The sequence below is a fragment of the Chenopodium album genome, chromosome 21 (genome assembly GCF_948465745.1).
Source record: "Chenopodium album chromosome 21, dcCheAlbu1.1, whole genome shotgun sequence".
Lineage (NCBI taxonomy): Eukaryota > Viridiplantae > Streptophyta > Magnoliopsida > Caryophyllales > Amaranthaceae > Chenopodium > Chenopodium album.
In genome coordinates this window covers 29249686-29263097 of record NC_137854.1, presented here as the reverse complement: position 1 = coordinate 29263097, position 13412 = coordinate 29249686, and the positions used below count along the sequence as shown (strand labels likewise).

General features: G+C 35.3%; 2 protein-coding genes across 2 annotated transcripts; both read left to right on the top strand.

The window, feature by feature from the left end:
- Positions 1–1093: 1093 nt before the first annotated feature.
- Positions 1094–7936, top strand: LOC145601044 (potassium transporter 4-like). The gene is made up of 9 exons (XM_081656959.1): positions 1094–1328; positions 2150–2387; positions 2468–2713; positions 3418–3468; positions 3654–3914; positions 5134–5186; positions 5507–5621; positions 5721–5975; positions 6547–7936. Exons 1-9 carry the CDS (start codon positions 1284–1286, stop codon positions 7632–7634), a joined length of 2352 nt encoding a protein of 783 aa, XP_081513085.1. The 5' UTR covers positions 1094–1283; the 3' UTR covers positions 7635–7936.
- Positions 7937–8637: 701 nt separating this feature from the next.
- On the top strand, positions 8638–9443 carry LOC145603128 (non-specific lipid transfer protein GPI-anchored 30-like). The gene is made up of 2 exons (XM_081659263.1): positions 8638–9001; positions 9286–9443. The coding sequence occupies exons 1-2, from the start codon at positions 8680–8682 to the stop codon at positions 9387–9389; spliced, it is 426 nt and encodes a 141-aa protein (XP_081515389.1). The 5' UTR covers positions 8638–8679; the 3' UTR covers positions 9390–9443.
- The last annotated feature ends 3969 nt before the right edge of the window (positions 9444–13412 follow it).

Below are 13412 nucleotides of genomic sequence, written 5' to 3'. Positions count from 1 at the left end.
TAATATTTTTTTCTTCTCTCCACCATCACTAGCACTATATTTTGAGTAGGTAGAAGGCCCACTTGCAGTACAAGTAGATAGCGAATTCAATTCCCTTCAAAAATCATCTACAACATCCCGTGAAACTGCGATAGAATACTCTTAATTAACAAATTTTGAAACACATGCATTGAATTGCTTAAGATTACCAATATTCAAATCTGGAATCGAACATGTGAATAGATGTTCCCCAAAACATTGTATGATATTCGACCTATTAATCAAATCTCAGGTAATTTGGTAAAGTAAACTTTAATTATTGGATGTAATCATTTTCTGTAATGGTATAATCATCATATCTATATAATTGACTTTCCCGGTGCACAATAAACTTTTTTTTTTTTTGAAACCTAGTGCACAACACTAAATTTATTTGAAAACAATTTATATATGTGAATGATAGAAAAGTAACATCAAGACACTAAAAAGTTGAGTAAGTTTATTGAAATTACATGTCGAGATTAGATTACAAAATCTCAAATAAATTTTTTGCACAAAGTCTTATATGTGGCTGATCACACCCTGAGACCAACCATTATAGGGGTTCGTTACTGTAATAGGAGCTACTTGATTAGTGCTTTAGGGATTACTTCGTTAGTGTATTAAGAGTTACTTAGTCAGCATTATAGAGATTACTTTGTCAGTATTATTTTATAAGTGGTCAAACGGTGTGGTTAGCCACACAGAAGACGAGCTAATTTTTTTGATACATAAAAGTCAAATCTTTCCTCTCTTCAAATAAAAGATTCTTAAAATAAATAAAACGAATAATGCTTTTCAATTATTCTTAAACAACCTTTTCATGAAATTGAAAACTCACTTATTTTTGCTGGAGTAGTAGAAAAGTTCAGCAATAAACCAAGATCGTCACTTAAAGTGGGACCCCTCACATAACAAACAAACACGACGTCGTATTCTACCATACGCCACCACGCGTAAGACTCGTGTTGTTTATTTTGCTGACGTCATCAATTGTGGCCAATATACTTCCCCTCTTCCGCCCAATAGGATCCGAATTTTTAAAATTAAAACAAATTTTTTAATTTAATCTTAAAACCCTAAAAAAAAAAAAAACAACATACGAAGTAATAATTTAATCAATTAATTAATTAATTTCGATAAATAGTGAGCACTTTTAGTTGATTATTTTCTTCGGTTTTATTACACTTTGCTATACTGTAATTAACTTCAACTCAAGGTAGAGAGAGAAAGAGAGGAGAGAGAAAGTGTTCAGATTGGCTACAATGGAGTCGGAACCTGGGATTTCTCCATCTAGAACCTCGTCCAAGGTTTTACTTTTATCTTTTATATGATTCAATTTAATTTGTAGAATGTAATTTGATCTGTATAATGATTTTGGATTGTTTTCTGTTGAATTATGAATGGATGAGATTTTTGATATGAAATTATGAGTGGTGTAATAATTTTTAATTCTATGTACTGTTGGAGTAATCTACTATGATTAGAGTAAATGGGGGAGATTGAATTTTGAATCATTTTGGTTTTTATGGCATTTGAAGAATTATTTTTCGGGGTTTCAATCAGGGATTTGACTTGATATCAAAGTTTATCGGATCGGATTGAATGGGTTTGATTGTTGAATTATTGAGTTGAATTGTTGAATTTACATGAATTGAATTCATCGACAATGACCTGGCAAAAATCGATTCGACCCAACATAAAAAGACTGAATTTTGAACAAATGTTTGTGACTGAAGCCTGGCTTTATCACAGTACTTTGACGAAATTGAAAAGTTGAAATAAATTTTTGAAGAGTATTGACTAATGCAATGATTGTTGATGTTGCTGAATCAAAAGATACAACTCCATGGGATGGAGTCTACTAATTTTGCAGCATCGTTTTTCCCCGACGAATCCATTGACTATTGTCATCTACTTAGATTAGGAGCACTTATTGATATTTGGTTTCATTTTGCCTCGCAAAAATGTTTGTAAGAATTAGTTGTTTATATGTTGACATTTCGCTTATAAATTAAAGTTCATTATTTATGGACTTTTGTGAAATAGAGAAGCTTATAATTCTTGTATAGACTATAGAGAGTATCTTGTTATAATTCCATGTCTGATTAAATTCTACATCGCCGTGCAGTTATCTTGGGTAAATTTGTCCAGGACCCTGCTATTGGCTTATCAAAGTGTTGGTGTTGTTTATGGGGATTTGAGTACATCACCGCTCTATGTTTATACAAGCACTTTCAAAGGGAAGAAGATGCCTATCAGCGAGGATACTGTATTTGGTGCATTTTCCTTAGTGTTCTGGACACTAACACTGATTCCGTTGCTCAAATATGTCTTCTTTGTATTGAGTGCAGATGATAGTGGGGAAGGTTGGCTTCTCTTTGTATGTCTTATATTGGATTTGTTTTACTCGATTCCGTTTTCTAGACTTTACTTTATGTTATTATAGGTGGAACATTCGCTCTATACTCCCTGCTTTGCAGACATGCAAAATTCAGCTTGCTTCCAAATCAACAGGCTGCAGATGAGGAGCTGACAACCTATAAATATGGCCATTCAACACCAGTTGCTACCAGCTCTCCGCTAAAGAGATTCCTTGATAAACACAAAAGGCTGCGCACAGCCTTACTAGTTTTTGTGTTGATTGGCGCGGGCATGGTTATTGGAGATGGTGTTTTGACACCTGCTATTTCAGGTACATTGAAATATTTGTGAGCTGTTCTTAAATTCATTTGTCTATCTGCTTGCTAAAATATTGAATTTATATGTTTTTTATAATAAAGTAATAAACTGCAGCTTATACGAGGGCTAATTAACAGCTACTGATTTAACAGTTTCAATAGACATATATGAAATGCTATAAGCATCTAGTCTAGCCCTCGTTATTTTTTTTTTTTTAATTCGACAAACATTACAGTATTAAATGCTAATGTATTTCTTGTTGCAATAATTATTTGAGATACCTTAGTTAGAATTCTTCATTTGTATAGTTATTGTTTGCATCACATATTGAAAATTGAGCAAGCTTTGTGTGTGCTCGATTGCAATGTTGTTTTTCAAATTATATTTGAAGAGAATAAGCACCTATAATTACTTTATTTCCTTTGCACAATCATACAGTTTTCCTATTCTGATATGAGGTAATGGAGTCTTGAAAGTAGTCTCTCTGTTAGTCGCGTTACCTTTATCTTCCTGATCCTGATTTCATAATACTGTAGCATGTTATTCATACTGCACAGTTATGTATGTTATGGACTTTGTAGTTTTATTTGTAGTCTTTTACTAATGTACTAAGTCCTAGCTCTGAAGTTATGAAAAAGAAAAGAGTAGCTAATGTGTTGAATATTAATACGAATTTGGAGTACTATAAAGTAAGTATCTTCTTTTCTTTCTTTGCAGTTTTATCATCAGTTTCAGGGCTTCAAGTTGCTGAAACGAAACTAAATGAGGGTTAGTCACTGTACTGACCTCTATTCTTTTGTAAATGCTGATCTTGTTTGATTTGTTCATCAAAGGCATTCTTAGTTATGCAGCTCATGTTGGAGTATCCAAAAAAACCTATGCTTGATCTCTTTGTCTTATTTACAAATTTGTGCAGTATATTTCTCCCTAATTTTCACCATCTGCTGTTTTAGGTGTACTTATGTTGCTTGCCTCTGTAATTTTGGTGGGCCTGTTTGCTCTTCAGCACTGTGGTACCCACAAGGTGGCATTTTTGTTTGCTCCAATTGTCTTAATATGGCTATTCTCAATATTTGGAATTGGTCTGTACAACACAATATATTGGAACCCAAAAATAGTTCATGCATTTTCTCCACATTATATCATCAAGTACTTCAAGGAAACTGGAAAAGATGGCTGGATTTCTCTTGGAGGAATACTTCTTTGCACAACAGGTATGTGGGGTAGTAGAATTTTCTTTTTGCTGTTTTGTTGAGACTCTGTATAGGACTCAAATCATCTTTTAATTTTCTTCTTCGTTTGTTTATGTTATTGTATTTTTGGTGCCATGTAAGGGTTTATGTGAAAGCTTTGCAGGTTACCTGCTCTAATGCTTAACCCCCTCTTAAATAATGAAAACAGAGGAGAGACAAGAAAAAAGGAAAGAAGTTGAAGAAGAGGCACTACTGCACTAAATTCTTTGTTTTATTAAGAAAGGAGTATAATCTCTTAACAGCTAGCATTAAGTTTGTAGATGACTGAATGTTGATGTCAGTGCATCATTCTTCTAGAAGGCCAGGAACATGACTTTTTCCGCATTCTATCTTAGAGAAGTTGGTTAATTTCTCGAGCTTTGATGGAATTTCTGGTTGTTCTTCTTGGAAGTATACGGAAACTATTTCATATACTTCCTCTGTTTTCTTTTATTTGCAACACAACCTTTGTACATGCTTTTTTAGTAGTTAATTAGAGTAGGTACGAGCGAATTTATCAAAATTATTCCAACACCCAGAATAGAAATGCTGTATTAGGAGTTAATTAGAGTAGGTAAATGAGCAAATTTATCAAAATTATTCCAACACCCAGAATAGAGAAGGTTTAACTAATACGCTTATAAATTATTTTGATTGACTTGTCCGTCACATTACCTAATTTTTTCCTCAAAGTGCATGCCATGAAGATGTGTTGCAAATAAAAGAATATGGAGGAAGTATGTGCTTGAACAATCTTAGAGACATTGAATTTTTTCCTTTGCGACAGGTTATTGATATTTAGGAGTGGTAACATTAGCCAAAAGAGATGGAGATTTTGGGGAGATTTTTGAGCACTAAAATAAATGAGGGTCTGACAACCATTAATCCCACTCCAAGGGGTAATTGATTCCTATAGGGCTATAGCTACACAATTAAATGGCCTTTCTTGGACGGAAGGAATATTGGCATATTTTGTTGATGCTTTTTATGTTCTTCAAGTTTTATTATGTCTTGTATTTTTGTTAGTTAGTTTTTTTTTTTTTTTTCTTTTCCATGTATGATTTTAGGCTAATTTTCCTTCAATTAGCACCTGGAAACAAGTGGAAAATGGAGATAAGAAAGGGAACCTAATGCAATTTGTTGTGTGTGTTTGATCTTTTGGGGTCCATTTTAATGACAACTATGCTTTGGGTTGTTGCAGGTACAGAAGCTATGTTTGCAGATATTGGTCACTTTACAGCCTTCTCCATAAAGGTATGTTATCGTAGGTCATGTTGTCTAGAAGTTGCATCCATAAAGCTATCCTTTTTGGTTTAAGACCAGACTTCAAGACCCCACACTATCGCCCAATCTGGATTCCTAGGAACCAAAGCATAGTTGACAGAATAGGCTAATAAAATTAATGAAACAATGACTTTACAGTCATCTGGAAATATATTATTTTCTTATGTATGGGATTGAGCTAATGACATCTAGTTATCTAGGTGAACCTCATTTTATCTCTGCATCCGTTGAACATTTCCATATTGGTACTTTACATGTAAGTGCCCTAATCCAGTATTGCTATTTTGCAGCTTGTTTTCGCATGTGTCATATATCCTTGTCTTGTGGTTCAGTACATGGGTCAGGCTGCATATCTGTCTATGAACACCACCCATATTGATCACTGTTTCTATGATTCTATACCTAGTAAGCTTTCCTATTGCCACTAAACTTGGTTTGTTTTATATCTGTACCACTGCTAATTTACTGCTCGGAAATTCATTACCTGGTCATCTTGTCAAACAGATTCTGTATATTGGCCTGTGTTTGTTATTGCGACTCTTGCCGCAATTGTTGGAAGTCAGGCTGTCATCACTGCAACATTCTCCATCGTCAAACAGTGTCATTCTTTAGGATGCTTCCCAAGAGTGAAAGTTGTCCACACATCAAAACATATATATGGCCAAATATACATTCCCGAAATAAACTGGATTCTCATGATCCTTACTCTTGCTGTAACTGTTGGCTTTCGTGATACTACATTGATTGGTAATGCATACGGTAAGCTCGTTCAACTTGCCTCCTGTTTGTGGTCTTCAGTGCTCTATGTATGTGCAATTGTGTATGGATCAATATTTGATATTGAGTTACTGCTGTCAAATTAGGTTAGACTTAGAAGTTATGATGTCCATAGTCGTAACTAGTAAGTGTTTAGGGGGACATTTCCATTCCATCAAAATTGTATAAAAATTTCATATTGGTTTGTTGTTTGTTGATAACATGCTCAAGTGTTAGAGGTAATCTGGTGAAAGTTTTATTTTGTTCATCTTCCTACAACTGTGCATGTTAAGCAATTTCAATTGGGCGGTCAGTGCTACTGCTTCGATCAGTTGGAGTGAATTTTGACTAGACTTTCTCATTTCTTAGCCAATAATAGTGATGATTTTCCTGTACTTGGTGAATTTGGCTGAACAGGGTCGGCACATTTTGTATGAAATTACTATCAATGCTTATTGGCTTATTACCTACTATGGGATAGTATATAAAGATTTCTGACTTTTTAGGTGCATTGTAATAAGTCCTCGTTTGGACTTTGGTTGTATCATCCTAACTCCTAATTTCTTGTATCCAGGTCTTGCTTGCATATCAGTTATGCTCATCACAACTTGCCTTATGGCACTTGTTTTGACCTTTGTGTGGCAAAGAGGAGCTTTTGCTATTCCGTTTCTTCTGTTTTTTGGTTTTATCGAGGCTGTGTATTTGTCTTCAGCATTTATCAAAGTACCACAAGGGGGTTGGGTTCCCATAATGTTATCTTTTGTAATCGTGCTTGTGATGTATGTCTGGCACTATGGAACCCGCAAGAAGTACAATTTTGACCTTCATAACAAGGTCTCATTGAAATGGATACTTGGCCTGGGTCCCAGTCTTGGTATAGTACGTGTACCTGGCATTGGTTTGATTTACTCTGAACTTGCAGTGGGAGTTCCTGCTATCTTCTCCCACTTTGTGACTAATCTACCTGCCTTTCACAAGGTCTTGGTTTTTGTTTGTGTAAAGTCAGTGCCGGTCCCATATGTTTCTCCAGAAGAGCGTTTTCTCATTGGCCGCATATGTCCTAGACCATATCGAATGTATCGCTGTATAGTTCGATATGGATACAAGGATATTTCTCGAGATGACGGGGAGTTTGAGGACTTGCTTATCAAAAGCATTGCAGAATTCATTCAGATGGAAGCTGTGGAGCCTCAGTTTTCTGGCTCTGACAGTTCCTCCATTGATGGTAGGATGGCTGTGATAAGCACTCGAACTGTTCAATCAAACTCAAGCTTAGTTATGTCCGAGCATGATGATCAGGATATCAATGAAATTACTCATAGTAGCAGGTCTCTGACACTTCAGAGTTTAAGATCTGTGTACGATGACGAGAGTGTTCAGCAGATCAGGAGGCGTCATGTGAGATTTCAGCTGCCACAAAGTCCTGCAATGGATCCAGATGTTAGAGAAGAGCTTTTGGACTTGATTGAGGCAAAGGAGGCTGGGGTTGCATATGTTATGGGGCATTCCTATGTTAAGGCTCGAAGGTCCTCTTCTTTCTTGAAAAAGCTTGGTATTGATATTGGATATTCGTTTCTCAGGAAGAATTGTCGTGGTCCTTCTGTCGCTCTCAACATACCTCACATAAGCCTCATTGAAGTTGGGATGATATACTATGTCTAGCATTATATTTTTATTGAGAAAATTGCTGTAAGTAATGCATTTTTCCTGAACAGTGATTACACTGATTAGAGGTTGGGAGGGGCAAAGAAGGAAAACAGTGATTAGAGGTTGGGAGGGGCAAAGAAGGAAAAAAGAATCATTAGTGTAGTTGCCTATAATTGTATAAGGTTAGTCATATTTTCTTCTGGTTTTTTGCTTGTGTACAGATCAATAAAAAATATTTTTAACAAAGTTTTGTAGGTATTCTGTTATTCGATCAAGAATACATATCTTAATATACTGCTTTTGTGTTTGTTCTAGAATTCTTTAGTTTCACTGCTATAATTTTTTTTTTTTTAAATTTTTTTTTCCCTTTCCATGAGCAACAATTATAGTTGTGCACTATTGTAGATCTTTATAAGTTGGCTGGATGGGTCAATGTGTTGGGACATCTAGTTTTGCAATCAAGGCCTCTATCGGATCATCCGGGTCAATTTAGTCGTGTCTGTTTGACTTGTATGTATATAAACATAAAAGACCAACATTTGATCGTCAGTTCAGGTAATCTGGCTGACGAACAAATAAGCAAGTATATGTCCCAAAGGAGTTCAAACTGAGATTAGGGTTTGAAACTGTGTCAACGTTTTCTACCTATGCACCCAAAAAAGAATAAGAAAAAAAAGAAAAACAATGTCTTATTCAGTGGCCTAATCTCCTTACAGCAGAGGTAATCAAATAACTAGGCAACTTATGAGGTAAGCAACCTTAGGAAAACAGGGGGTTGTTGAGCAGCTAAATCTGCATTTTGAATATTTGGTCTTTAGCTTTACCTCCAAAATGGAACACAATTTTTTTCTCTATTTTAATGATGTCAACCCTTACCTGTTATCATCTTGTTAACCAGTAAATTACTCAAAATAATCGATAAAAGTTTGATCAACAACCTTAAACATACTCACTCATTATATACATTCATCTCGACACAGCATTTTCACAACAGATCACATACTTGCGAAATATTAAGCAAACTTTCTTCTTACAAAGGCGGAAAACTCATCAATCAAGAATGGAACATAAAGCTAGCCCTTTGGTTTTTCTAGTACTAGTGATCCTGGCTAGTAATATTCCATCATTGACAGCTCAAGGTGGATCGTCGTGTGTAAACAGCCTAACCCCTTGCATGAACTACTTGAACAGCACTCGTGGTCCACCCAGGTCTTGCTGCGATCCTTTGAAAGAAGTTATTCAGACTAACCAACAGTGCTTGTGCAGTATGATAAGCACCCAAGGTACTTTCCAAGCTCAGCTCCTAGGCATTAATATATCTCAGGTTGAGATGTTACCCGAAAGATGTGGTCTTCGTGTTAACCCGATTGCCTGCCTTAAAGGTATTTCTAAATCCTCCTCACTATACTCATTGATGTTATTTTCATATGATGTTCCTTTTTTATCTTGTGATTTTGATAGTTTTTATCTATCAATAATCTTTTCGCTGTTTTCCAAAATAAATTGTACTTGAAAAATAATTATTGTATTTGATTTATTACCTTTTTCTAGTCCGGAATTATATGTGTTTATTACTCAGTACCAAGTATTGATAATTCCTGTTTAACCTGGGAAGTGAGTTCAAATTTATTGATATCTGATGTGTTATTTTTGGGTGTTTTTATAGGTGTATCAGGCTCAAGAAACTCTGTTCAAAACTCTGCAGTAAACTCATTCCCATCTTTTATACCGGTAGTTTTAGGAGTGTTATTGATGATAATTGTAATTTAGATCAAATTTTTATTTATTCATGTATCACATTGTGAAGAGTTTGTACGTACACACTAATACGAAGTATATTGTATTCAGTTACTTATTTTCTGCTCCAAATTTGTCAACTTTGATGTATTTTTTTTCTTTCTATATTGTAACATTATCATTGTTATATTGTTTTGGATATTGTAGTGTTATCATAATTAAATGCATTTGTAATAGATTTCTATGGAATAGAACTGATTCCTTAAGATATACCTCTAGAACAAAATGGGATAATGTCACTATCCCTACATCTATGGGAGGGTTGGGATTGAGATCTTTAAAAGACTGAAATATATCTTTTATGGCTAAACTGGGGTGGATTTACCTAACTAATTAAGCCAGACAAGCTATGGGTTAAAATTCTGAAGGATAAGTATGCTAGCAAAACTAATCTTCAGGATTATATTCTAAATTATTCTCAATCTTCTATGTGGATGGAGGGATATTTTGAAGGGAAGGGATTTGTAGTTTAAGGGTATTATCCTTAGAATAGGGAATGATGAAGATACTTCCTTATGGTTTCACCATTGGGTAGGAGAGGAGCCTGTTTACAAGATCATGTCAAGAGATGTTCCCCAATCAAAATGCCATTGGAGAGTCTCTTATATCATTAGAAATGGGAACTGGTATATTGATAGTATAAAACACCTGCTGCCTGCTCATATTTGTACTCTCATCCTAAGTACTCCAATCTCCATTAATGATCCAGCTTCTTCTCCTGATCACAGTAGATGAAAACATCATGACTCTGGTGTTTTTGCCATCAAAACAACATACTTTCTCCATAAAAATCCTACCCCCTATTCTCTCCCTTTCTCCTTTAGCCGGAAGTCTTTTTGGAAATTAAGAGTGCCTTCTAAGTATAAAATATTCATGTGGAACTGCATTCATTCTATACTTCCCACTGCTTCACTTCTTGCCTCTAGACTCCCTGGTTTTGATCCCATATGCACAAGATGTTTCACAACTCAAGAAACTTTTATTCATCTATTCAGAGACTGTTATACTTTCAGCATTCTTTGGAAGATGATCTTGCAAAAAATCAAGCCTCCTTCAAATTTCAATTTCTCCATCTTTATGAATTCACATTGGAATGATTGGCTTCTGTTCAATTTCACCCAAACTCCAAAGTGGAAATCAATCTTTACTATGGGCCTTTGGCATATTTGGAAAATGAGAAATGGATTCATTTTTAATGATGAGGTCTATAACTGTAATTCTGTGTTCAACAGATTCATTATAGATTATCAAATCAACTCATTTGTTTTACAAGGAACCAGAGGGTGCAGAAGCAAAAATTCAGATGGAGCAGGGCCCTCAGTTGTTAGAACCCGTTATTGGCGCCCACCAAGGACTGGTTGGATGAAGCTCAATACCGATGGTGCTTGGATCTCCAAGGATGAAGGTGGAGGAGTTTTCAGAATTGATAAGGGGCAATGGTATATTTTGGCTACTCAAGCAAATATAATGCCCCTAATGCATTGGGAGCAGAATTGTATGCTCTTAAGGAGAGTCTGAATTTTGCTCAAGCTATGCCTCTTCAGTATTTAGAGGTTGAAACAGATACTCAGAACATCAGAAACCTTCTCAACAGGGAAGGAGATCATATGCATAATGAATTAGCTACAGTCATTATTGATGTTGCCAAGGCTATCAACAACAGTAAAATGGTCATTATTGTACTTAATACTATTCCAAGGGAGCTTAACTCAATTGCTCATTACTTGGAAAGGTATGCTATGACTATGAGCTTAGGAAATACTCCTCACTATGTAGTTCTTCCCACCAGTGTTGTTGTTGCTTATGAAGAAGATCTCAAGGGAATGCAAGATCGTGCTGCACCTTAGCTTGCTAAATGATATGTATCATCTGTCACTGTTAGTAAACGCTTTTCATAGCTATGTTTTACTAAGGTTTGGCTACCTTGGTTTTCAAAGTATGCATTTTGTCTTAAGCACTACTTTGAAGGTTATTATGTAATTATTAGGGCTTTGCCCAATATATGCTTCCTTTTATGTTGGAATTGCATTTGTATGTTGATTGAACTACTTTTTTTTCATAAATTTACAGTAGTATGGGGTAGTTAAATAGTTAAGGAAGATTTGACAGGAATATTATGACCTTTTCTCGTCCGCCCAAAATAAAACGACCTTTTGAAATTCCCCCAATAAAACGACCTTTTACCCTTATCTTCTTAAAATAGGACATTTTCAAGTGGTAACCGGATGTTGTAGGTAGAATGCTTACGTGGCAATGACCGTTGGGGTTTTTTTTACTTTTGAAAACTCCTCCTTTTATTTAACCCAGCTCTCTCTCGTTCTTCTCCCCTATTCCACTCTTTTCTTTTGTTTTCCTCCTTTTTTTATTTTAATTTTGTGCTCTCCCATTTTTTCTGGTGTCATGTCTTCAAGAAAGCAATCTTCTACTGCATGCATCTCTGTCATCTTCTAACTCAAGAAGGGATACTCATCCAAAAATTCGGTGCAATTGCGGAAGAGAGGCTGTGGTTAGAACAGTGAGACAAGGGCCTAATTCGGGGTGCAAATTCTACAGATGTCCCTTGTGGCTAGTACGTGTGTTTGTGTTTTGTTTTTGAATTTAATTTGTACGGATTGTAGTTATCTAATGAATTTGTTGTTGTTTGTAGGGCACCCATTGCGATATGTTTAAGTGAGTTAATGACAACAATGAGGTTGAAATTACCAAATGAAGATTTTGGAGAAAGACACGATTATATTGGAATTGGAGTACGAGAAAAAGATAAGAGAAGACAAGATTAAGAAATTCCAATTGAAGAAGGAGAATTTGGAGGAAGATGTACAAGAGATGGAAGAGTGAAATATCATGTATCCGGGTTGAGTTGATGAAGGCTTGTTAGAAATGAAAAAAATTTGGTTATAGTGCTTGTATTTTTATGGATCTTCTTTGTTGCAACACTCTTATCTGTCAAGTACTTGGTGTAATTAACAAGTTTTAACTTGTCATTAATGTAGTAATTATGGGTTGTATTTGAGGAATTCATTGTCTAAATAAACACATGCACTATTTCATTAGTCATATATCAAACAAGATAATTATGCAATTAGCAAGCGCAAGTACATGTCATATATAAACATTGTTCAATGAGTACCAATTGTTTCGACTGGGTACACATGATCAGATAGTGATTCAAAAGGCATGTCCACCCACAAATTGTCTTACCCAAAACATAAACACAAGCACTGCCTAAACAAAAGTTATTAGTTACAGACAAATGCTACCAGCATTCACCAAAATATAGGCCAATGTATCAAAATAAAACAAGTGACAGTACAACAAATCATGCCTGATGCGTATCAATAGTGGAAGCTTGGCTTGACTGAGTTCCAATGCTAGGACCCTGCATCAATGGAGTTCCTGAAAAGCACTCCCACTCCAACAGTGTTGGACTTAATGATTTTGATGATGACACAACCTCACTTACTTACATACTAATAAAGGCTTGATTGTTTGAGTGTGTGATCAGTGCAAAGACTAGGAGAATTAAGTGTCGAGCAAAGATACCATGAGGAACAGGAAAGCCAGAAACAAAGCTATCCAAAAAGAAGAGTTCCCTCACAGGAACTGGCGCTTCAGAAATGAAGACTTGAGAAGAGAAGGTTCCCTCAGGGAACAGAAGCTTCAGAGAAGAAGCATCACCAGAGAAGAGAAGTTCCTTCCAAGGAACAGAAGCCTCGGAGTAGAAGCTTCATCAGAGAAACATGAAGACTAAATATATTTTTATATTTTAGGATTTATGTAAGTATAAGATATTAAATGGCACTCGAAAAATCTGTGTGGAATTGGTCTAAGAAGATAAAATTGTGCATGCTAGTTTTTAGGAAAACGGTTGCAATCTAAAATGTTTATCTTTTGAAAGGGATTTTATTTCTTTCTGAATTTCGAAAATATCTTGTGCAAAAAGATTTTATTTTATTTCCTTATTTTCGAAATTATCTTCTGAAAAAATAAAATCAC

What these genes read in the sequence shown, in the direction of transcription:
- LOC145601044 (XM_081656959.1), top strand. Translation starts at nt 1,284, where the DNA reads ATGGAGTCGGAACCTGGGATTTCTCCATCTAGAACCTCGTCCAAG. An exon ending in TGAAACGAAACTAAATGAGG is followed by an intron (nt 3,469 to 3,653) that starts GTTAGTCACTGT and finishes CTGCTGTTTTAG; the next exon opens with GTGTACTTATGTTGCTTGCC. An exon ending in TTACAGCCTTCTCCATAAAG is followed by an intron (nt 5,187 to 5,506) that starts GTATGTTATCGT and finishes GCTATTTTGCAG; the next exon opens with CTTGTTTTCGCATGTGTCAT.
- LOC145603128 (XM_081659263.1), top strand. Translation starts at nt 8,680, where the DNA reads ATGGAACATAAAGCTAGCCCTTTGGTTTTTCTAGTACTAGTGATCCTG. An exon ending in CCCGATTGCCTGCCTTAAAG is followed by an intron (nt 9,002 to 9,285) that starts GTATTTCTAAAT and finishes GTGTTTTTATAG; the next exon opens with GTGTATCAGGCTCAAGAAAC.